The 23,069-nt window shown below is 47.3% G+C and overlaps 2 protein-coding genes across 13 annotated transcripts in view; both read left to right on the top strand.

Moving 5' to 3' along the window:
• The window catches only part of IKZF4 (IKAROS family zinc finger 4), a 31,693-nt gene extending 16,480 nt beyond the window's left edge, over positions 1–15,213 (top strand). For 6 of the 11 annotated variants that reach the window (XM_055359399.2, XM_031016649.3, XM_055359408.2 and 3 more), the window contains 6 exons: positions 1,869–1,973; positions 3,595–3,855; positions 4,583–4,750; positions 9,351–9,500; positions 9,980–10,111; positions 11,354–15,213. In XM_055359399.2, the coding sequence (XP_055215374.1) occupies positions 1,869–1,973; positions 3,595–3,855; positions 4,583–4,750; positions 9,351–9,500; positions 9,980–10,111; positions 11,354–12,114 (1,577 nt within the window). In that variant the 3' untranslated portion in view covers positions 12,115–15,213. Of the gene's footprint in view, positions 1–491; positions 586–1,868; positions 1,974–3,594; positions 3,856–4,582; positions 4,751–9,350; positions 9,501–9,979; positions 10,112–11,353 lie in introns of all 11 variants that reach the window. The other 5 variants (XM_055359401.2, XM_031016650.3, XM_055359406.2 and 2 more) reach the window with 1 other exon arrangement.
• Positions 15,214–18,646: 3,433 nt separating this feature from the next.
• Positions 18,647–20,998, top strand: RPS26 (ribosomal protein S26). 2 transcript variants are annotated; one of them, XM_004053347.4, is made up of 4 exons: positions 18,647–18,940; positions 19,196–19,373; positions 20,133–20,263; positions 20,894–20,998. In XM_004053347.4, the coding sequence occupies exons 1-4, from the start codon at positions 18,938–18,940 to the stop codon at positions 20,927–20,929; spliced, it is 348 nt and encodes a 115-aa protein (XP_004053395.1). In that variant the 5' UTR covers positions 18,647–18,937; the 3' UTR covers positions 20,930–20,998. The 2 variants fall into 2 exon arrangements, with proteins under 2 accessions (XP_004053395.1, XP_055215373.1); XM_055359398.2 differs by having other exon boundaries at positions 18,864–18,940; positions 19,177–19,373.
• Positions 20,999–23,069: the final 2,071 nt, after the last annotated feature.

The following is a 23,069-nucleotide window of genomic DNA, read 5'->3' as shown; positions in this document are numbered from 1 at the left end:
AATAAGCTGGGACCAGTGATGGATTTCCAACAAGTTCACTCATCCTTTTAGGGTCAAGGCCTCAAAGCCAAGTGCCCTGTTCTTCCCTGATTAGTAACATCAAGTGATTTAGGGCAATTCACCACTAATAAAGGGAATAAGAAGATACCATTTTCAGCCCTTCTAACCCTAGTAAACCCTACACTTAGTTGAAAGGATATATTTAAAACTGGCTCTGAGTCTACAAGTCTCAACCCACAATCCTGAGATGCTCACTTCATGATATGTGTGTGGTTCTGATTTCAGGCAACATTTTTAGGTAACCATGGCTCACCTAAAAAGCCCCAGCTGGGAAAACTCAGATTCAAGCCATAAGGCTTTTTCTATAGATAGTGAACAAATTTCCTCAGGCTTTGACGGGATAGAATGGGGAAAATGGGACTTTAGGAGAGGATATGAATGGGAAATGGTCCCAAAGTCCTGAGTGGTTGTTTTCTTCCCACTGACCAAAGCTGGAGAGGGATCCCTCAGGAGGGTGTGTTCCGGATTTCTTGCCTCAGGCCCAAGACTCCAACCATTTTATAATGGAATCTTTATTTTGTGAAAGTAAGTATGTGCATAGCTGGGCAATTGGGTAAAGTACTAATAGGTGGACTTCAGGGATGAATTTTAGGCTTCCTCTCTCTTTCTTGCACTCTCCCTTGCTTTCTCTCTCTCTCTTCCATATTTAGGCCTGTGTGCACACATTCATGCATGTTCATGTTAGCAGATAATGTAGAAGGCTACCAGTATGTTTATCCCAATAGGTATGTTCTCTTTATATGTATCTACATATGTGCTGTGTCTCTGTGTGTGTTTATCTACATGTATTTTTATTTCACCTATATATTTGTGTAGACGATTGTGGGGAGGAGGGATTTTTTTAAAAAAGACATTCATATCTTCCTTTAGGTATGTTATCTGATTTTGAAAAACATTATGAAAGCCTCAAAAAGCATTTTTACAAAGCAATTTATCAGAAAATTAAAACAATATACTGAGAATAAGTGATCACTTAACTGTCAATGAATATCAAATAGTAAACACGTGATTGGAATCAGATCAGTAGGAGACTTTCTAGAGTAATCAAATTTTTGCTGAATTTAGAAAGTCTAAGAGGCCCAATTCTTCCCTACTAAGATTGTGACCCCCAATTGGCTGTGTAGGTGCTGGTTAAGGACATGGACGCTTACTGTCTATGATCCCAGTTCCACACTAGCAGCTATGTAACCTTAGACAACTAACATAACCTCTTTTGTACCTCAGTTGCCTCATCTGAAAAAATCATGATATTAGCACCTACTTCATATAGTTGTTGTGAGGATTAAATAAAATTATTCATTGCAAGTGCACAGAATAAAGCCTGGCACATAGTAAGTACTCAATATTATTAGCTGCTATGATGATTACTAATATTATCATTAGATTCAAGGACAATTCCAGTTACCTTTCCTGCAGATCCTGAACCGGCTGGGGGCTCCAGAGAGGAACAGTAGGGAAGAATGTCTGTCCTGAACATCTGTCCCTTCTGCAGCCCCCATTTTCCTCTCCGCCCTGGCGCACCCAGCCTCAGCCCTGCTTCCTGTGGACGTCAGGCAGTGATGCTCTTGCCCTCAGGCCTAGATAAAGGTAGGGTAGGCAAGGCCCAGCCACTGAGCTCACAGAAGGCAGCACCAGGCATCCAGACTGGCGGGGGCACAAGGTATGGTGCCCAGCATACAACACTGCTTTGTACATGGCTATGAAGGAAATGTTTGTGAAATTTAACTGAATTTTTTTAAAAGATTAGGCAATGGACAGTAGATATCTCCAGCTCCAGCTTTACCTGCCCTCTTGTTCTCTCCTCCAAGGTAGCGGGGACTCATCTCTGGAGAAGGAGTTCCTCGGGGCCCCAGTGGGGCCCTCGGTGAGCACCCCCAACAGCCAGCACTCTTCTCCTAGCCGCTCACTCAGTGGTAAGTGTAACCTCCTACCACCTCCTGGCAGTAGGCACCCCCTGTTGCATTTGGCCTTCAATTCACCTTCCACTGGCAACCATTTCCCCATCGTCACCTCCTGCTGGTCTCCTGCTTAGTCTCTAAGAGCAATAAGGAGCCCAGTGTCTAGGGTTTTTCTGGCTTCTGAAAGGAGAGTGAATAGTCAGTTACTGGCAGACTAGGGTGGAATTAAAAGAGGTATGGGTGGGATTAAGGTAAAAGTTTCAAAGAGAAATTATGGAATTAGAGAAGCAGGTAGATAGAAATGGTCATCAGGTGGAGTTAGATAGGAAATAGAGAGTAGAAGGACCTCCCCATCTCCCCACAGCCCATTCTCCTACCCAGACAGGGTCCCCATGACTGCCTCTCCCCAGCTGGCCCTAGATCTGTGACATTCTCTAAATGGTTGGAGTAGCCAGGAATGTAGGTCGGAGCTAGAGCCAAAGCCTTCTCCTCAATGGTTCCTCCTTCCTTTACCCCTCCTGCCCTGCCTCAGAGTTTTATGGAGGTGGAGGGGGTAGAGGGATTCAATCTAATGAGGTGGGAGGGAACTGTAAGCATGTCTGTCTTCCAGGTTTGCTCTCTTTGGCCTGTTGTCCCCCTTCAGTCTTCCTAGATCTGTTTTCCCGCCACTGTTAACTTGCTGGCTTCCTGCCCAGGGCCAAGCCAGACATCTTTCTTCATGACAAGAGAGTAGAGAAAAAAGCTCCCCTTAGTCGCCTCCTCTCCTCAGTGACAGAAGACATCCTATGTACCCCCAACTTTTTTCTTTTTGAGATGGAGTCTTGCTCTATCGCCCAGGCTGGACTGCAGTGGCGTGATCTCAGCTCACTGTAACCTCTGCCTCCCAAGTTCAAGCGATTCTCCTGCCTCAGCCTCCGAAGTAGCTGGGATTACAGGCGTACACCACCATGCCCAGCTAATTTTTGTATTTTTAGTAAAGACAGGGTTTCACCATGTTGGCCAGGCTGGTCTCAAACTCCTGACCTCAAAAGAATCCACCCACCTTGGCCTCCCAAAGTGCTGGGATTACAGGCGTGAGCCACCACACCCGGCCCAACTTTTTTCTCTTGAAGCCTATTTGCCTGGTGGGTGGGAGAAAAGGTTGTCTCAGGTTCCAGTAGGATTCTGATAGCAGCAGCAGGGATACTAGGGTGTTAGTTGCATTTAAGGCTTGAATGTCTCAGGGCCTAAAGACACCCTCTTAAACTTTAAGAGTGCCATTCTGGGCCAGGCGCAGTGGCTCACACCTGTAATCCCAGCACTTTGGGAGGCCAAGGCAGGCAGATCACCTGAGGTTGGAAGTTCGAGACCATCCTGACCAACATGGAGAAACCCTGTCTGTTCTAAAAATACCAAATTAGCTGGGTGTGATGGTACATGCCTGTAATCCCAGCTACTCAGGAGGCTGAGGCAGGAGAATCACTTGAATCTGGGAGGCGGAGGTTGCGTCAAGCCAAAATCGTGCCACTGCACTCCAGCCTGGGCAACAAGAGCGAAATTCCATCTCAAAAAAAAAAAAAAAAAAGAGTGCCATTCTGGCCTGGGAGCAGCTTCCCCCTTTGCCCCTCTCTATTCTAAACACCATCCCACCCCTCAGCCAACTCCATCAAGGTGGAGATGTACAGCGATGAGGAGTCAAGCAGACTGCTGGGGCCAGATGAGCGGCTCCTGGAAAAGGACGACAGCGTGATTGTGGAAGATTCATTGTCTGAGCCCCTGGGCTACTGTGATGGGAGTGGGCCAGAGCCTCACTCCCCTGGGGGCATCCGGCTGCCCAATGGCAAGCTCAAGTGTGACGTCTGCGGCATGGTCTGTATTGGACCCAACGTGCTCATGGTGCACAAGCGCAGTCACACTGGTAAGTAAGCCAGAGGGGCTCTGGGAGGAGCTCCCAGGGTGGGGTTGAGAGGTAGGGGCAGTGCTGGGACAACAGCAGGTATGGGGCTGGAGGAGGTCATGCAGGGAGTGGGTAGCCTCAGAAAAGGAAGGGTCTCACCCAGCACATTTTCCAGCTGACAAAACGAGGCAGGGTGGGGGTGGGTACAGAATTTGAATTCCCCTCAATACCTTTAGTTTCCTGGCACTTTCCTCAACTGCTGTTATAAAGAAAAGGTGATATTTTTCTCAGTATATGAGGGAGGGGAAAGTGTAGACTCAAGAATGAGCCAATGGTCCAATAGGGGTAAGACTCCTGGGTATTCTTTGGGCCCTCCCATCCAATAATTAAAAAACAACAACAACAAAACAGAAAACAAAAGCCTTCTCTTCTCAGCTTCCTCGGGCCTTGGGCTCCTAGGGCAGAGTGGGCCCTGTGGGGCTCAGTTTTTGGTAACAGTCTTTTGGCCTCGTGTTCCAGGCCCCTCTCCCTGCCACACACCTCTAATCCACACCTTCCCCAGGGTAAGACCCCAGGGATCCCCAAGAGATCTTCATAAATCAGGGTTTGTGTGCATTGCACTTCTGCCCGTCAGCAATGTGTTCAGAGCACCTTCCCTTGGGCAAGGTAGGGCAGAGGGTGGGGTGATAGGTTCAACCTTCAAAGTTCCTCACATGCAGTCCTCTGGGATTTGTTCTTTCACTTGCAGGTGAAAGGCCCTTCCATTGCAACCAGTGTGGTGCCTCCTTCACCCAGAAGGGGAACCTGCTGCGCCACATCAAGCTGCACTCTGGGGAGAAGCCCTTTAAATGTCCCTTCTGCAACTATGCCTGCCGCCGGCGTGATGCACTCACTGGTCACCTCCGCACACACTCAGGTCAGTGACTGTCCAGTGGGAGAAGGGAATGAGGCTCCAACACACCCAGTATGTAGAGCTCAGTGACTTCTCTTGTATTTGGGGAGTTCCAATGTCTGTCATTGAGGAGGGGGGAGCATTTACAGAGCAGATAGGTCCCCCTGCCTCTCTCACCCATCCTCTGGGCAGCAAGGCTTCATGGGAAATTTGGGAGACACCTTGATGGGGTATTTTACATCCACCATATGGATGTAAAATCCATCTACTTGGAGCAAAAGGAATAGGGGCAATGTTCTTGGCTGTTAACGGTCACCCTTGGCCGGGCACGGTGGCTCACGCCTGTAATCCCAGCACTTTGGGAGGCCAAGATGGGCGGATCACGAGGTCAGGAGATCGAGACCATCCTGGCCAACATGGTGAAACCCCGTCTCTACTAAAAATACAAAAAAAAAAAAAAATTAGCCGGGCATGGTGGCATGTAGTCCCAGCTACTTGGGAGGCTGAGGCTGGAGAATGGCGTGAACCTGGGAGGCAGAGCTTGCAGTGAGCTGAGATCGCGCCATTGCACTCTAGCCTGGGCGACTGAGCAACACTCAGTCTCAAAAAAAAAAAAAAAAAAAAAAAAAAGTCACCCTTCCCTGACTTTTGTTTGTTTTTTGTTTTTTCAAGACGGTGTCTCACACTGTTGCCCAGGCTGGAGTGTAGTGGCGCAATTTTGGCTCCCTGCAGTCTTGATCTCCTGAGCTCAAGCCATCCTCCCACCTCAGCTTCCTGAGTAGCTGGAAGGATGCTGCCACACCCAGCTAATTTTTCTATTTTTTTGTAGAGACAGGATCTCCCTATGCTGCCCAGGCTTGTCTTGAACTCTTGATCTCAAATAATCGGCCCACCTCAGCCTCCTGAAGTACTGGGATTACAGGCGTCGTGTCAGCCACTGTGCCTGGGCTTCCCTGACTTTTGTATTTTAGATTGTTGATGCCACAATCCATGCCCTATTACCCCCAACATCTAAGCCCCTGGGAGATCCCTCCTCTCACTCCCATCTGCCCCAGGCCCCACACCTGTCATCATCTTCACCCTCCTTCCTCCCACACCACCAGAGGTCTTGAGCAACCAGTCTGTCCTCTCCTTTACTTCCTTCTGGCTCCTGGAAATATCCATAGCCCTCTCAAATTGCAAAAAAGGGAGTCTAGGACTTCCAAATAGGAAAAGAGTATCCTATTTCTGTTCCCTATCCCAAGAGGTTGTCACCTTCCCAGAGGCAAGAGAAAGTCCAGAGGGTACCTAGAGATCAATGTTTGGAACAGTGCTGGGAAACTGGATTAACAAGGTTTTCTAGCCCAGTCAAGACTGTTTGAATCAGTATCTGTCTGAATCAGCTGGACAGATAGCACTTTTTAGGCATTTTACTAAGCTTTAGGCTTTTGGCTTGGACTTGGGAAGAGGCCAGGAGCTGAGCTGGCAGGAAGGAGGGAGCTCAAGATTGGGAAAAGGCAGGAAGAAAGGAAGGGGGAAAGAATTAGTAGGGTCTGTCCTTGGAAACTTTCCTGGCTATTTTTCTCTTCTTAAACTCTCCTGAGCCAGGATTTAAAGGGACAGAGCAATCATTTCATCACCCTCTACTTTCTCCATCCACTTACCTTGTTCCAGGTTCTCCCACCTTGTAATTGGGACCTCTTTATCTCTATGTATGTGGAGAAACAGGGAGAAAGATCATCGCTGATACATGCTTTATATCTACAGAGCATTTCACTTGTGTTTCTTCATGTGATCCTCATAACAATTCCAAGGTAGATGTGATTATCCCCATTTTGTTGACAAGGAAAATGAAGCTGTTGGGGGGAAAAATGAGTTGCGGGTCACATAGCTATTCTTCAGCCTAGCTGGAACCCCATCAAGGTCCAGTGCCAGAAATACATACTCCTTTTCCTCAGAAAAGGGGCTGCTCCCCCTGCTGGTTTGGAACAAGGATGGCTTGGCCCCTAGAATTCTTACCAACTACACAGTGAGGTGAACTGGGTAGATTTTGGATGTTGATCTGTAGATTATTAACAACAGAAGCAGACACAGATATACTGTCAGGTCCCATCTCTGTGAAGTGCTTTCTGTTGCAACCCCTATTATAAGAAAAAAGAGACTGGATGCATGTTCTCACTCATGTGGGAGCTAAAAATGTTGATCTCATAGAAGCACGGAGTAGGCTGGGTGCAGTGGCTCACGTCTATCATCCCAGCACTTTGGGAAGCCAAGGCGCGTGGATCGCTTCAGCCCAGGAGTTTGAGACCAGCCAGAGCAACATAGTGAGACTTCGTCTCTACTACAAAAACAAACAAACAAACAAACAAAAACCAGGTGTGGTGGCACACACCTGTAGTCCCAGCTACTCAGGAGGCTGAGACAGGGAGGATCACTTGAACCTGGGAGGTCAAGACTTCAGTGTCCTGTGATCATGTCATTGCACTCCAGTCTGGGTGACAGAGTGAGACCCCATCTTGGGGAAAAAAAAAAAAAAGCCAGGCACGGTGGCTCATGCCTGTAATCCCAGCACTTTGGGAGGCCAAGGCGGGCAGATCACCTGAGGTCAGGAGTTCAAGACCAGCCTGACCAACATGGAGAAACCCTGTTTCTACTAAAAATACAAAATTAGCCAGGCGTGGGGTGCATGCCTGTAATCCCTGCTACTCGGGAGGCTGAGACAGGAGAATTGCTTGAGCCCAGGAGGCAGAGGTTGCAGTAAGCCAAAATCGCGCCATTGCACTCCAGCCTGGGCAACAAGGGTGAAACTCCATCTCAAAAAAAAAAAAAAAGTAGAGAGTAGAACAGTGGTTACCAGAGGCTGACTGAGAAGGGTTGGGAGTAGGTGGATAGCGAGAGGCTGGTTAATGGGTACAAGATTACAGTTAGATGGGAGGAATAAGTTGTAGTGTTCCACAGCATAGTAGAATGACTGTAGTTAACAATAATTTATTGTATATTTCAAAATCACTAGAAGAGATTATTTTGAATGTTCCCAATACAAAGAAATGATAAATGTTTGCTGGGCGCGGTGGCTCACGCCTGTCATCCTAGCCTTTGGGAGGCTGAGGCAGACAGATCATGAGGTCAGGAGATCGAGACCATCCTGGCTAACACGGTGAAACCCCGTCTCTACTAAAAATACAAAAAATTAGCTGGGCATGGTGGTGGGCGCCTGTAGTCCCAGCTACTGGGAGGCTGAGGCAGGAGAATCGCTTGAACCCAGGAGGTAGAGGTTGCAGTGAGCCGAGATTGTGCCACTGCACTCCAGCCTAGGCAACAGAGTAAGACTCTGTCTCCAAAAAAAAGAAGAAAAAAAGATAAATGTTTGAGGTGACAGATATGCCAGTTACCCCAACTTGATCATTACATGTCGTATACATGTATGAAAATATCATATGTAACTCATAAACATGTATAATTATTATGTATCAATTATCAATTAAAATTTGAAAAAAAAGAAAGCGGTTGGAAGATCATTCCTCCCCCAGATGTTAAACTGTTTCCCCAAGGGTCTTTGGGTGGATAGGGACCATGGTGTTCATTTCATCCCTAAAATACAAGAGTTTACAGAGCCTGAGTAAAATCCAGTAGATTGATTTAGTCAAGGCCCAGCTTTGGCATGGCAAGGTTAGGGGTGAATAGTAATTACCAGCTTCCTAGAGATACCTTCTCCTGTCTCCCTGCTCAATAGCAGCAAGATACATCAAATATACAATACGTTGTTTCTCTCCACTTTTTTCTCTCCTCTCACAAATATCTCTTAAGAGTTATCTTTAAATGAAGTACCACTCTGTTTTCCAATTTTTTTTCTTCGGTAGAAACAAGATCTTTATAACCTGTTCCTTATTACAAGCACATAAACAAACAAACCCAAATTTGGTGTTCTCTTTTTTTTACTCTTCTTTATTTTCTTCTCTGTTCTTTTATTCTTTTTCTCTTTTCAGAATTACTCTATCAGTGATGGGCTTTCTAGACTTCTCTTGGTATCTCAGCGTAGAGAGACAGAGAGACAAAATAATCAGTAAACCAGGCTAGGGCTGGAGGTCAAAATACAAGTAAAGGTCAATGAAAACTGCCCCCTCCCCACATTGGCAGATCTAAGGGCTCTCATTTCTGTCATGCCAGCCCACCAGTTTCCCCCAAACCAAAGCAGATAGTTCATAAAAAGCAAAAAATCCCCTTGTCTGATAAACAGCACTTACATCCGCCTGCCAAATGGAAAGGTTAAACCACAGTCTGGGCCCGAGACTCTGAGATCCTGCAGTGGGGCCTGCCTGTCTGCTAGGGATGATCCCCTACAAAGTCCCTGGGTCCTCACTTCCTTTGAGCAACAATTTGGCCATCTTGAACAAACCCACCACCAGTCTGAAGCCACGTGCCCTAGGATTCCCTTGCCCCCATAACTGCACATTATCCTTCATCATCAAATATTGTTCATCTGTCCGCGGTTGCAGTTGAAGTTGGGGAATGAAAGACAAGCAGAACTCAATTTAGCAACATCCTTTCCTTCCCATGCCAGTGTATACTTGCTCTTGGCTGAATCTGCAGAGCCAGGGCACGGCGAGAAATAGCTCTGATGCCATCTTTCCACTCTCCTCCACAGTCTCCTCTCCCACAGTGGGCAAGCCCTACAAGTGTAACTACTGTGGCCGGAGCTACAAACAGCAGAGTACCCTGGAGGAGCACAAGGAGCGGTGCCATAACTACCTACAGAGTCTCAGCACTGAAGCCCAAGCTTTGGCTGGCCAACCAGGTAGGGGTATTGATGTACTACTGGGGAGTTAAAAGGGGATGGTGAGAGGGAGTGCTAGACAAGGGTGACTCTAGTATCTCCCGCACTGAGGGATGAAGTCTGTGAAACAGGGGACGATTACCCCAGTAAATCTGCCGAACACCCCATTCTAGGTACCGCAGTTGGTGGAGAGCCTTGTCTGTGGTGGGTGCTTTAGGGAGATCGACAGGTAGGGGAAGTTTGGGTCTATATCCTTGGCCTAACGGGAGAGAGAGAACACAAGAAGTATAAAACCAAGGGCCAGATGTGTATGATTGTCCCCAAATGATCTGAAATTTTACTGGAGTGAGCTTTAGGTAGGGTAAACAGAGCCCAGTTTCCCAGGCATCTGGTATGTCCTTCCTTGGCTACTGACCTGCTGGTTTTCTCCAGGCAAAGGCTGTGGGGCCAATGCTACCCCTACTCAACTGCTACTACTGTCTCCACCTTCTTCCCACTAGGTGACGAAACACGTGACCTGGAGATGGTGCCAGACTCCATGCTGCACTCATCCTCTGAGCGGCCAACTTTCATCGATCGTCTGGCCAATAGCCTCACCAAACGCAAGCGTTCCACACCCCAGAAGTTTGTAGGTAAGAATCCAGTTGGAAAGACGTATCAGCTTTAAGCCACAGCTCAAATAAATCTGAGCTGTGTGGTCTGGAGATTTGGTTTGGGGAAAGAAAGCAGTCTGGTGGGCTGGGTGCAGTGGCTCACGTCTGTAATCCCAGCACTTTGGGAGGCCAAGGTGGGCAGATCAAGAGGTCAGGAGATCAAGACCATCCCGGTTAACACAGTGAAACCCGCTCTCTACTAAAAATACAAAAAATTAGCCGGGCGTGGTGGCGGGCACCTGTAGTCCCAGCTACTCGGGAGGCTGAGGCAGGAGAATGGTGTGAACCCGGGAGGCGGAGCTTGCAGTGAGCCGAGATCACGCCACTGCACTCCATCCAGCCTGGGCAACAGAGCAAGACTCCGTCTCAAAAGAAAAAAGAAAAGAAAGAAAGCAGTCTGGTGGCCTCTGATACTGAAAATCTATCCTCAGGACAGGAGGAAAGTAAAGAGGGAGGATGTACTCAAAGAGAGTGGAGAAGGGTTGGCACTGAAGACTCTCGTGGTGGTTGTAAGGGACAGGGTCGAGGCATCGGGCTGTCTCAGTTTTTTGTTTGTTTGTTTGTTTTTGAGACGGAGTCTTGCTCTGTCGCCCAGGCTAGAATGCAGTGGCACGATCTCGGCTCACTGCAACCTCTGTCTCCCAGGTTCACGCCATTCTCCTGCCTTAGCCTCCCGAGTAGCTGGGACTACAGACGCCTGCCACCATGCCCGGCTAATTTTTTTTTGTATTTTTAGTAGAGACGGGGTTTCACCGTGTTAGCCAGGATGGTCTTAATCTCCTGACCTCATGATCTGCCCGCCTCAGCCTCCCAAAGTGCCGGGATTACAGGCGTGAGCCACCGCGCCTGGCCCGGGCTATCTCAGTTTTTAAGAATAACAAGAACTTCAGTCTGTGTGGGCCCTTAGAGAGTCAGAGAGAGGAAATAAGTATGTGGTTCCCCCTATCCCCAGCACTAGTCATTAGCTCTCTAAGGACCTGGAGCTTTATGGAGAGTAATAAAATGAAGTATTAAAAATCAATGGGCTGGGATTGAGTCCTTCTCTAAGATTATAGCCTAGAGTCAGGGAGCAGTCCCACAAAGGACCTGACCCTGCGAAAGTAAACGCCACGTGTAAATAATATTACACCCAGCCCCACAGGTAAGAAAACAAAGAAGTAATCCTGAGGAGAGTGTAGGAATTCTCCAAACCCAGCCCTGCTGAGTTCCTCTTCTCCACAGGCGAAAAGCAGATGCGCTTCAGCCTCTCAGACCTCCCCTATGATGTGAACTCGGGTGGCTATGAAAAGGATGTGGAGTTGGTGGCACACCACAGCCTAGAGCCTGGCTTTGGAAGTTCCCTGGCCTTTGTGGGTGCAGAGCATCTGCGTCCCCTCCGCCTTCCACCCACCAATTGCATCTCAGAACTCACGCCTGTCATCAGCTCTGTCTACACCCAGATGCAGCCCCTCCCTGGTCGACTGGAGCTTCCAGGATCCCGAGAAGCAGGTGAGGGACCTGAGGACCTGGCTGATGGAGGTCCCCTTCTCTACCGGCCCCGAGGCCCCCTGACTGACCCTGGGGCATCCCCCAGCAATGGCTGCCAGGACTCCACAGACACAGAAAGCAACCATGAAGATCGGGTTGCGGGGGTGGTATCCCTCCCTCAGGGTCCCCCACCCCAGCCACCTCCCACCATTGTGGTGGGCCGGCACAGTCCTGCCTACGCCAAAGAGGACCCCAAGCCACAGGAGGGGTTATTGCGGGGCACCCCAGGCCCCTCCAAGGAAGTGCTTCGGGTGGTGGGCGAGAGTGGTGAGCCTGTGAAGGCCTTCAAGTGTGAGCACTGCCGTATCCTCTTCCTGGACCACGTCATGTTCACTATCCACATGGGCTGCCATGGCTTCAGAGACCCTTTTGAGTGCAACATCTGTGGTTATCACAGCCAGGACCGGTACGAATTCTCTTCCCACATTGTCCGGGGGGAGCATAAGGTGGGCTAGCAACCTCTCCCTCTCTCCTCAGTCCACCACTTCACTGCCCTGACTACAGGCATTGATCCCTGTCCCCACCATTTCCCAAGGAGTTTTGCTTTGTAGCCCTCACTACTGGCCACCTGACCTCACACCTGACCCTGACCCCTCCTCACCTATTCTCTTCCTCTATCCTGACCGATTTAAGCATTGTGATGAAACAGATCTTTTGCTTATGTTTTTCCTTTTTATCTTCTCTCATCCCAGCATACTGAGTTATTTATTAATTAGTTGATTTATTTTTGCCTTTTTTAATTTTAACTTATATCAGTCACTTGCCACTCCCCCACCCTCCTGTCCACAACTCCTTTCCACTTTAGGCCAATTTTTCTCTCTTAGATCTTCCAGCAGCCCCAGGGGTAGGAAGCTCCTCTTAGTACTAAGAGACTTCAAGCTTCTTGCTTTAAGTCCTCACCCTTTACATTATCTAATTCTTCAGTTTTGATGCTGATACCTGCCCCCAGCCCTACCTTAGCTCTGTGGCATTATATCGCCTCTCTGGGACTCTTCAACCTGGTACTCCATACCTCTTGTGCCCTCTCACTTTAGGCAGCTTGCACTATTCTTGAATGAATGAAGAATTATTTCCTCATTTGGAAGTAGGAGGGACTGAAGAAATTCTCCCCAGGCACTGTGGGACTGAGAGTCCTATTCCCCTAGTAATAGGTCATATTCCCCTAGTAATATGAGTTCTCAAAGCCTACATTCAGGATCTCCCTCTAGGATGTGATAGATCTGGTCCCTCTCCTTGAACTACCCCTCCACACGCTCTAGTCCCTTCAACCTACCGGTCTATTAAGTGGTGGCTTTTCTCTCCTTGGAGTGCCCCAATTTTATATTCTCAGGGGCCAAGGCTAGCTCTGCAACCCTCTGTCTCTGACACATTGGGAGCCACAGGTGCCTAATTGGGAACCAGGGCATGGGAAAGGAGTGGGTCAAAATTCTTCTCTTTCTCCTCCACCTCTCAAACTTCTTCACTATAGTGACCTCCCTAGGCTCTCAGGGGCTCCTTCAGTCCCCATCCTATGAGAAACTAGTGGGTTGCTGCCTGATGACAAGGGGTTGTTTCAGCCCCTCAGTCATGCTGCCTTCTGCTGCTCCCTCCCAGCAGGATTCACCCTCTCATTCCCGGGCTCCTGGGCCCTGTTCTTAGGATCAGTGGCAGGGAGAAACGGGTATCTCTTTTCTCTCTTCTAATTTTCAGTATAACCAAAAATTATCCCAGCATGAGCACGGGCACATGCCCTTCACCCCATTCCACCCTTGTTCCAGCAAGACTGGGATGGGTACAACTGAACTGGGGTCATCCTTTACTACCCCCTTCTACACTCAGCTCCCAGACACAGGGTAGGAGGGGGGACTGCTGGCTACTGCAGAGACCCCTGGCTATTTGAGTAACCTAGGATTAGTGAGAAGGGGCAGAAGGAGATACAACTCCACTGCAAGTGGAGGTTTCTTTCTACAAGAGTTTTCTGCCCGAGGCCACAGCCATCCCACTCTCTGCTTCCTTGAGATTCAAACCAAAGGCTGTTTTTCTATGTTTAAAGAAAAAAAAAAGTAAAAACCAAACACAACACCTCACAAGTTGTAACTCTTGGTCTTTCTCTCTCTCCTTTTCTCTTCCCTTCCTTCCCCTTCCATCTTTCTTTCCACATGTCCTTTCCTTATTGGCTCTTTTACCTCCTACTTTTCTCACTCCCTATCAGGGATATTTTGGGGGGGGATGGTAAAGGGTGGGCTAAGGAACAGACCCTGGGATTAGGGCCTTAAGGGCTCTGAGAGGAGTCTACCTTGCCTTCTTATGGGAAGGGAGACCCTAAAAAACTTTCTCCTCTTTGTCCTCCTTTTTCTCCCCCACTCTGAGGTTTCCCCAAGAGAACCAGATTGGCAGGGAGAAGCATTGTGGGGCAATTGTTCCTCCTTGACAATGTAGCAATAAATAGATGCTGCCAAGGGCAGAAAATGGGGAGGCTAGCTCAGAGCAGAGTAGTCTCTAGAGAAAGGAAGAATCCTCAATGGCACCCTGGGGTGCTAGCTCCTTTTTAGAATGTCAGCAGAGCTGAGATTAATATCTGGGCTTTTCCTGAACTATTCTGGTTATTGAGCCCTTCCTGTTAGACCTACCCCCTCCCACCTCTTCTGTGTCTGCTGTGTATTTGGTGACACTTCATAAGGACTAGTCCCTTCTGGGGTATCAGAGCCTTAGGGTGCCCCCATCCCCTTCCCCAGTCAACTGTGGCACCTGTAACCTCCCGGAACATGAAGGACTATGCTCTGAGGCTATACTCTGTGCCCATGAGAGCAGAGACTGGAAGGGCAAGACCAGGTGCTAAGGAGGGGAGAGGGGGCATCCTGCCTCTCTCCAGACCATCACTGCACTTTAACCAGGGTCTTAGGTACAAAATCCTACTTTTCAGAGCCTTCCAGCTCTGGAACCTCAAACATCCTCATGCTCTCTCCCAGCTCCTTTTGCATAAAAAAAAAAGTAAAGAAAAAGAAAAAAAAATACACACACACTGAAACCCACATGGAGAAAAGAGGTGTTTCCTTTTATATTGCTATTCAAAATCAATACCACCAACAAAATATTTCTAAGTAGACACTTTTCCAGACCTTTGTTTTTTTGTGTCAGTGTCCAAGCTGCAGATAGGATTTTGTAATACTTCTGGCAGCTTCTTTCCTTGTGTACATAATATATATATATACATATATATATATATTTTTAATCAGAAGTTATGAAGAACAAAAAGAAAAAATAAACACAGAAGCAAGTGCAATACCACCTCTCTTCTCCCTCTCTCCTAGGGTTTCCTTTGTAGCCTATGTTTGGTGTCTCTTTTGACCTTTACCCCTTCACCTCCTCCTCTCTTCTTCTGATTCCCCTCCCCCCTTTTTTAAAGAGTTTTTCTCCTTTCTCAAGGGGAGTTAAACTAGCTTTTGAGACTTATTGCAAAGCATTTTGTATATGTAATATATTGTAAGTAAATATTTGTGTAACGGAGATATACTACTGTAAGTTTTGTACTGTACTGGCTGAAAGTCTGTTATAAATAAACATGAGTAATTTAACACCTCTGGTTGTTTTTGCAGACTTCCTTTGCCTTGCTTTTCTACTAAGAGGGAGGGGTCCTCCTTGCAGTATGTTATACCAACTACTGAACAGTTTAGGAGGTAAACAAAAACGAAGAATTTTCAGCCTAGACTGGGAAATGAAGGAGATTTTCCTACCAGGAAGGAGTGCCTTCAGGATAGGAGAGAAAGTCTGACTTGCCTGTCTACCCAAAGTAGAAATTAATCAAACATTTGTTGAGTACCTACTGTGCACAAAACACATTCTATGCCCAGGGTGAAATAATGCGAATGATGACAATCATAGGGTCTACCACTGCTTGAGCATCTCATAAATGCTAAGTACTCATTGAATTGTAGAAACACCTACAAAAGGATGATCACAATTATTGGTGAAAAAATAAAAGCCCAAGAGAGAATAAATACCTTATCCAAGGCTCATCAGCCAGTAAGTGACAGAACCAGAATTTGAACCCAGGGGTGTGTGATCCAAAGCATGTGCTCATCCCTTTATGCCAGGGAATGCAGCCAGTGAAACCCCTAAGCTAGAAAAATCCAAAGTAGGAACATAAATTTGTTTTTGTCTTAAATAGTAACTATTTTCCGTTCTCTTCACTCTGAACTTTTTTATGTTCTCTTCCATCTACCTCATTGCTATTCCATATAGTAATGTCTGCCTTTTGTTTTCCACGAGATTACAGTGAAGTGAAAATTAGAGACACTCCTATCTAGAGTCTATTATTTTCCATGTCCCATTGAAACTGGCAAATTCAAAGTCAAAACAGACAGGAAAGCTGGAAGTGGTGGAGGACACCTGTCCTCCCAGCTACTTGGGAGGATCACTTGAGCCTAGGAGTTTGAGAACAGCCTCAGCAACACAGGGCAACACCATCTCTACGAGAAATTTTAAAATTAGCTAGGCATGGTGGTGCATGCCTGTAGTCCCAGCTACTCGGAAAGCTGAGACGGCAGCATCACTTGAGCCCAGGAGGTCAAGCCTGCACTGAACTGTGATCATGCCACTGCAGCCTCCAGACCCATCTTAAAAAAGAAAAAAAAGAGCTGGGCACAGTGGCTCATGCCTGTAATCCTGGCACTCTGGGAGGCTGAGGCAGGCGGATCACGAGGTCAGGAGATCAAGACCATGTAGCCAACATGGTGAAACTCCGTCTCTACTAAAATACAAAAAATTAGCTGGGCATGGTGGTACGTGCCTGTAGTGCCAGCTACTTGGGAGGCTGAGGCAGAAGAATCGCTTGAACCCAGGAGGCGGAGGTTGCAGTGAGCCAAGATCGCACCACTGCACGCCAGCCTAGGCAACAGAGCAAGACTCCATCTCAAAAAAAAAAAAAAAAAAAAGTCTGGGCACAGTGGCTCACGCCTGTAATCCTAGCACTTTGGGAGGCCGAGTCAGGTGGATATCCTGAGCTCAGGAGTTCGAAACCAGCCTGGGCAACATGGCGAAACCCTATCTCTACTAAAAATACAAAAATTAGCTGGGGCCGGGTGCAGTGGCTCACACCTATAATCCCAGCACTTTGGGAGGCTGAGGCGGATGGATCACGAGGTCAAGAGATCGGGACTGTCCCAGCCAACATGGTGAAACCCTGTCTCTATTAAAAATACAAAAATTAGCTGGGCATGGTGGCGCCCACCTGTAGTCCCACCTACTCGGGAGGCTGAGGCAGAAGAATCGCTTGAACCCGGGAGGTAGAGGTTGCTGTGAGCTGAGAAGGCACCACTGCACTCCAGCCTGGGTGACACAGCAAGAGTCTGTCTCAAAAATAAAAATAAAAAAAGAAAGTAAGAAAACAGATTTTAGCCCCAAGAAGTGGGTTAAAGGTTAAAAGAAACCATGATGGGTTGCTAGAGGGAAGGTGAATCTGGTGTGTTCAAACTCTAGAGTGAGTCATAAATGAACAATGGTTTCCATCTGTACCATCCTGGGTCTGAATGCTAGGAGGTCCCCTTGCCACCCTAGTGTCTTCAACTTTGGAGACAACTGGGTGGTTGGCTGTGGACAGCCATTCCTGCCAGGCTGAAGCTTGCTTGCTTTTTTTTTTTTTTTTTTTTGAGACAGAGTTTCGCTCTATTGCCCAGACTGTAGCATAGTAGCCCAATCTCAGCTCACTGCAACTTCTGCCTCCCAGGTGCAAGCAATTCTCCTGTCTCAGTCTCCCGAGTAGCTGGGATTACAGGTGTGTGCCACCAGGCCTAATTTTTGTATTTTTAGTAGAGGTGGGGGTGTCACTATGTTGACTAGGCTGGTCTTGAACTCCTGACCTCAGGTGATCCGCCTGCCTTGGCCTCTCAGTGTTGGGATTACAGGCGTGAGCCACTGCACCCAGCCTAAGGCTTAAGTCTTTCCGATGGCTCTGCAGAGGTAAATGGAGCTTACACATAATCTTTCAATTAGGGGGTCAGATTCACTAATGAGTGGTGAAATAATTTTCGTGGTTTTTGATCAGCATTTATTAAAATAGAGAACAGAAAGATTAAGTAAAAATAAAGAATAGAACATACCAGCACACCTATGACAAGGGGAAGTATCGTTTCATAAAGCTTGTGTTTCAGTTTTGCATGTGCATGTAATCGTGTTTGTGTGTGTACTGGGTACCAATGTAAAATGTATTCGTGCTATGGATCTGGGTGAAAAACGTTTAAGTCATTAGTCCAGGCTATTCCTCCATCCATTTGTTAGGTGACATACAGCATAGTACAGCGGAGCCAGAATACCTACTGCACCTCAGTTCTTCAATCTTTTTTTAAAAATTGATTTATTTATTTTTGAGACAGAGTTTCGATCTTTTTACCCAGGCTAGAGTGCAGTGGCGCGATCTCGGCTCACTGGAAACTCCGCCTCCCAGGTTCAAGATTCTCCTGTCTTAGCCTCCTGAGTACCTGGGATTACAGGCGCCCACCACCAGGCCGGGCTAAATTCTTCAATCTTTAAAGTGAAGATAATAATAGTAGCTACCTATAGGCTTGCTCAAAGTTAAATGAGTTAATATTTATAAAGGCGCTTACCACAGGGCCAGGCACTGTGCCAGAGATAAAAAGATGAATGAGAAATAGCCCCAGCCTCAATGCACTTCATTGTGGGATTTTCTCCATATTGGAAGGAGGGATTCACAAAATGCTTGTTTCCTCTCAGGCCTTCCTCTTCGTAATCCTACACCTACCTAGTAGAAGGGCTGTCAGAGAAATGAGCCCAGGGCGTCCCCCGGTGGCGCAGCGCCGCCTTCGGTCTAAGCACTTGGGGCAGGGGGGAAGGGGGGGAGGGGGGAGCCTCTTGGCTTCGCACTACAATTCCCACCAAGCATCTCTCCCTCTGTGGCCTCTAATAACGAGTGCGCCTTGTGGTCCAGCGTCGGGCAACTTCCACGCCTAGCGTCGCGTATACCGGAAAACTGCATCGTCCAGAATTCCTTCCGAGTCGGCGCGGCGCAAGGCTTGCTGGGAGACACATAACCTCGATTTTCTTCCGCCACCCGGCTAAATAGTTCCATGTGCACTTTGTTCCATGGATAAATAAACACTAGGAACGCATTTCCACCCTAGATTTCAGCAGAAATGCTGAATATAAAGGGATATTTGAGTAAAGTGAGTTGCCGTTCTTGAAGCCCGTCTCCTAAGGATTCTCCCGGTGTGCGCGTAGGGATCTCATGCTATATAAGAGGGCCCTGCCAGGCACCGCCTCCTCTCTCCGGTCCGTGTCTCCGAGATGGTGAGTCTTCTTGCGTGGTGAGGGTGGGGGTTCGGGTGCAGACGCTGGGATTGTGGGGAAGTGAGAGCCTGGAGCACGGCTGAGGGGTGGACCGAGTGTACATTTCATTTGCTCTGGGGGTCGGCGGGATTTGCGGAGAAACAGGAGATCCGAGCCGCGCCTTCCTGGAGGCTGCCGTTGCGGCTTGTGGCCGGAAAGGGGCTGAGGCTGGGTGAGTTGCGCCGTCTTCCTAACAGGTTTCCCATCGTGTCGCAGACAAAGAAAAGAAGGAACAATGGTCGTGCCAAAAAAGGCCGCGGCCACGTGCAGCCTATTCGCTGCACTAACTGTGCCCGATGCGTGCCCAAGGACAAGGCCATTAAGAAATTCGTCATTCGAAACATAGTGGAGGCCGCAGCAGTCAGGGACATTTCTGAAGCGAGCGTCTTCGATGGTAAGTGGGTCACCGGCGCGAACTGTGTGAGGATCCCAGTATCTTAAAGCCTTCGCCCAACTTCGACCTTCTGCAGGCTCTGTTCGTTGGAGCCTCTCAGGCAATTTCCACGTATTTAAGGTTGTTACTAGTAGAAGAGAATTCTCTTGTTTGCCGTTTTGATTCTTTTCTGGGCAGAGGGTGACTTTGTGATAGAGTGCACAGCCTTTACTCTGAGGTAAAGGTTTGCCTGTTTCGGTTATGAGATTGCAAAAACTAGAAACTTGGTAAATTTGACAATTCTTGTACTATTGATTATTTGAGTACTTGTGAAAATATACAGGTGAGGAAGAATGTCTTCAACGTTTCGAGAATGGAGGCCGTCTAGTTTGGTGTGCAAGGATGATGTTTGGAGCAATAAGAACGTCGCTTTTTTTTTTCCTTTTATAGAAAGAGCAAGGTTCAGGGTAGGCATTAGGGCGGGTGTAGCTGTAGAAGGAACTGGATTATTGGTTTATTGCATCTAGAATGTCAGTCTGGTCCTTGCGGTGTCAAGATGAACTCACGTGGGATGTTAATTCACTTGTAAAACTGAAGGTTATACATATGTGCTCAGGTATTGGGCTGAACAGGTGCTTTGGGGGTGCTTTTATGTGCCCGACAGGCATTTAAATAGATTTAGTTTTAATTGACGTAAACATGTAAGGTCCTCTTCATTCATGTAACAAAAAAGCAAGGTAGGTATATAATACCAGTATAACTCTATTTTCTATTCCTTAGCCTATGTGCTTCCCAAGCTGTATGTGAAGCTACATTACTGTGTGAGTTGTGCAATTCACAGCAAAGTAGTCAGGAATCGATCTCGTGAAGCCCGCAAGGACCGAACACCCCCACCCCGATTTAGACCTGCGGTGAGTATTTTAAAAGGAGAATGGAAGCCAGGGGAGTGATGGTTAAAAAAATTTCATCCTGGCGGATCACGGTGTCCTATACCTCTAACCTCAACACTTTGGGAGGCTGGGACAAGAAGATTGCTAGAAACCAACAGTTCAAGACCCCATCTCTTCAAAAAATATTGAGAAGGAAGCCAAGCATGATAGTGTGAACCTATAGTCTGGCTGCTCGAGAGGCTGAGGCAGGAGGATCACTTGAGCCCAGGAGTTTGAGATTGCAGTGAGCTATGATTATACCACTTGCACTCCAGCCAGGGCAAAAGTGAGACCTTGTCTCTTAAAAAAAAAAAAAAAAAGTTGCTTCCTCCTGTGGTGCAGGGGCATCAAATTAAGGTCTCTGCCTCAGGTTAAGCTGTAAGGCAGGTGAGACCCACACCTGAACATGCTTAGAGACACTGCAAAGCAGTGTTAGAATCAGAATTGGTTTTTAGGATGCAGAGTAGTGTTCTCCCTCCACCTCTATCAGCTTCCCATGCGTTTGTAGCCTGAATACATCAGTTAGTGAGAGGATGGTGGTCAAGTTCTTTGGGGGAGGGGAGTCTTGGATCCATGGGTTTTAATTTACTCTTTTGTTTCTTTGTCTTTCAGGGTGCTGCCCCACGTCCCCCACCAAAGCCCATGTAAGGAGCTGAGTTTTTAAAGACTGAAGACAGGCTATTCTCTGGAGAAAAATAAAATGGAAATTGTACTTAATATTGCATGTTAAGTGTATCTGTGCCAGATAGGGTGGGGATTTTGTGTGTTAGACCAAGTGTGAAGTGACACACATTATTTTCATGGGGAAGAAAGCTTATTCATGTAATTTAATTTTTTTCTTTTTTTTTTTTTTTGAGACGGAGTCTCTGTCACCCAAGCTGAAGTGCAGTGGCGTGATCTCAGCTCACTGCAACCTCCGTCTCCCGGGTTCAAGTGATTCTCCTGCCTCAGCTTCTTGAGTAGCTGGGATTACAGGTGTCTGCCACCATGCCCGGTTAATTTTTGTATTTTTGGTAGAGATGGGGTTTCACTATGTTGTCCAGGCTGGTCTTGAACTTCTGACCTCAGTTAATCCACCAGCCTTGGCCTCCCAAAGTGCTGGGATTACAGGCTTGAGCCACCTCGCCTAGCTATTTATGTAAATTAAACTTTAATTGTGATCGTATCGTTGGCCTCACAGTTTGCATAGCTGTGTGAAATGGAGATTAGGCATCTGAATTTTGGATTTAACCACATCAAGTTTAAGTTGGCATCCTAAAAATGGGTAAACATTAGGAGAATGAGGAAAAGCTATTAGTTGAGTGAGGAGCACATTGGGAAGTGACCTAAACTGAGGTGTTTATACCCCTGGAGGGGGATCTTGAATAGTGGATGTATGACTTGGATAGCTTCAGAGCATAAAAGGATTAATGTTCAGATGCTCATCTTCCTACCTTGGAAAAGACACTAAAGGCATTTCTAGAAACGAGACATCCCGGAAATATAAGAAATATAAGGTAGAGAAAGGCTCTACCTTATTTATGTCTGTATGACAATAGTTTAATTTGTCCTAGAATTCAGGAAAAAAAATCTATTTGGGAGTAAATTGTTACTGACTTCGCCAGTGAAAGGTAACACCTGTATAGCTTGGAGATTTTAGACACCTGGGAGTCACCTGCAACCCTGCCCTGTTTCAAGCAGTTCTGCCTCAACCTCCCAAATAGCTGGGATTACAAGCATGCACCAGCTATTTTTTGGTAGAGATGGGGTTTCACCACGTTGGGCAGGCTGGTCTCAAACTCCTGACCTCAAATGATCCACCTGCCTCGGCCTCCCAAAGTGCTGGGATTATAGGTGTGAGCCACTGCACCCAGCCTAAGGAACGGGTAGAGATTTTAGAATGTGGAGGTTCTGTTAATTGGAATGCACTCCCCAACAGAAATCCGAGACAAGAACTGCTGACCTGACTTGACTGTCGGTACACCAGTGTTTGTACTGGAATATCTGTGGCAAGCCCTGAGTGTGTAAGAGCACTGAATGTAGGCGATAATCTACATCCTTCAGGGAGGCTCAAGACATCAGTGCCCCTTGCAACCTGATCACACCAAGGGTAAACAGGAAGTGATAGAAGAAAATTAAGAGGTCCAAGGCAAAAATGGGTACTGAATCTGAGTGATCCCAAAGTCCAGCTTGCTCAACAGAACCAGATTCAAATAGTAAATCGTGATTGTGGGTGTACTTACAGAGCTGATCCAAGATTCCTCTTGAAGTGTCTATAGTCACAGCCTGTCACGTGGGTCCTAACTACTACCTCTTCTGTAGGTTTACAAACTCACAACATACTCTGCATTCTAAGTGCAGAGTATGTTGTTTGTCTCCATGGATTCTACTTTCAAGAACCTAGCTGGTAAGAATTGACTTAGTTTTTCGTCTTAATAATCCCAAACTTTGTTGTTTTTGAGATGGAGTCTCTCTCTCTTACCCAGGCTGGAATGCGGTAGCCCGATCTCGGCTCACTGCAACCTCCGCCTCCCAGGTTCAAGTGATTCTCCTGCCTCAGCCTACCAGTAGCTGGGATTACAGGCACCCGCCACCATGCCCGGCTAATTTTTGTATTTTTAGTAGAGATGGGGTTTCACCATGTTGGCCAGGCTGGTCTTGAACTCCTGATCTCAAGGGATCAGCCCGCCTCAGCCTCCCAAAGTGCTGGGATTATAGGCGTGAGCCACTGCGCCTGGCCAGAAATCTGCATTTTAATAGTGTCCCAAGTGATTCTGATGCAACTGGTCTGCGGACTATACCGCAGAGC

Source organism: Gorilla gorilla, chromosome 10, assembly GCF_029281585.2.
Source record: "Gorilla gorilla gorilla isolate KB3781 chromosome 10, NHGRI_mGorGor1-v2.1_pri, whole genome shotgun sequence".
Lineage (NCBI taxonomy): Eukaryota > Metazoa > Chordata > Mammalia > Primates > Hominidae > Gorilla > Gorilla gorilla.
The sequence above is the reverse complement of the archived record's forward strand: the minus strand, read 5'-3'. Positions and strand labels throughout refer to the sequence as shown.

What these genes read in the sequence shown, in the direction of transcription:
- RPS26 (XM_055359398.2), top strand. Translation starts at nt 18,879, where the DNA reads ATGCTATATAAGAGGGCCCTGCCAGGCACCGCCTCCTCTCTCCGGTCC. An exon ending in TGAAGCGAGCGTCTTCGATG is followed by an intron (nt 19,374 to 20,132) that starts GTAAGTGGGTCA and finishes TCTATTCCTTAG; the next exon opens with CCTATGTGCTTCCCAAGCTG. An exon ending in CACCCCGATTTAGACCTGCG is followed by an intron (nt 20,264 to 20,893) that starts GTGAGTATTTTA and finishes TTTGTCTTTCAG; the next exon opens with GGTGCTGCCCCACGTCCCCC.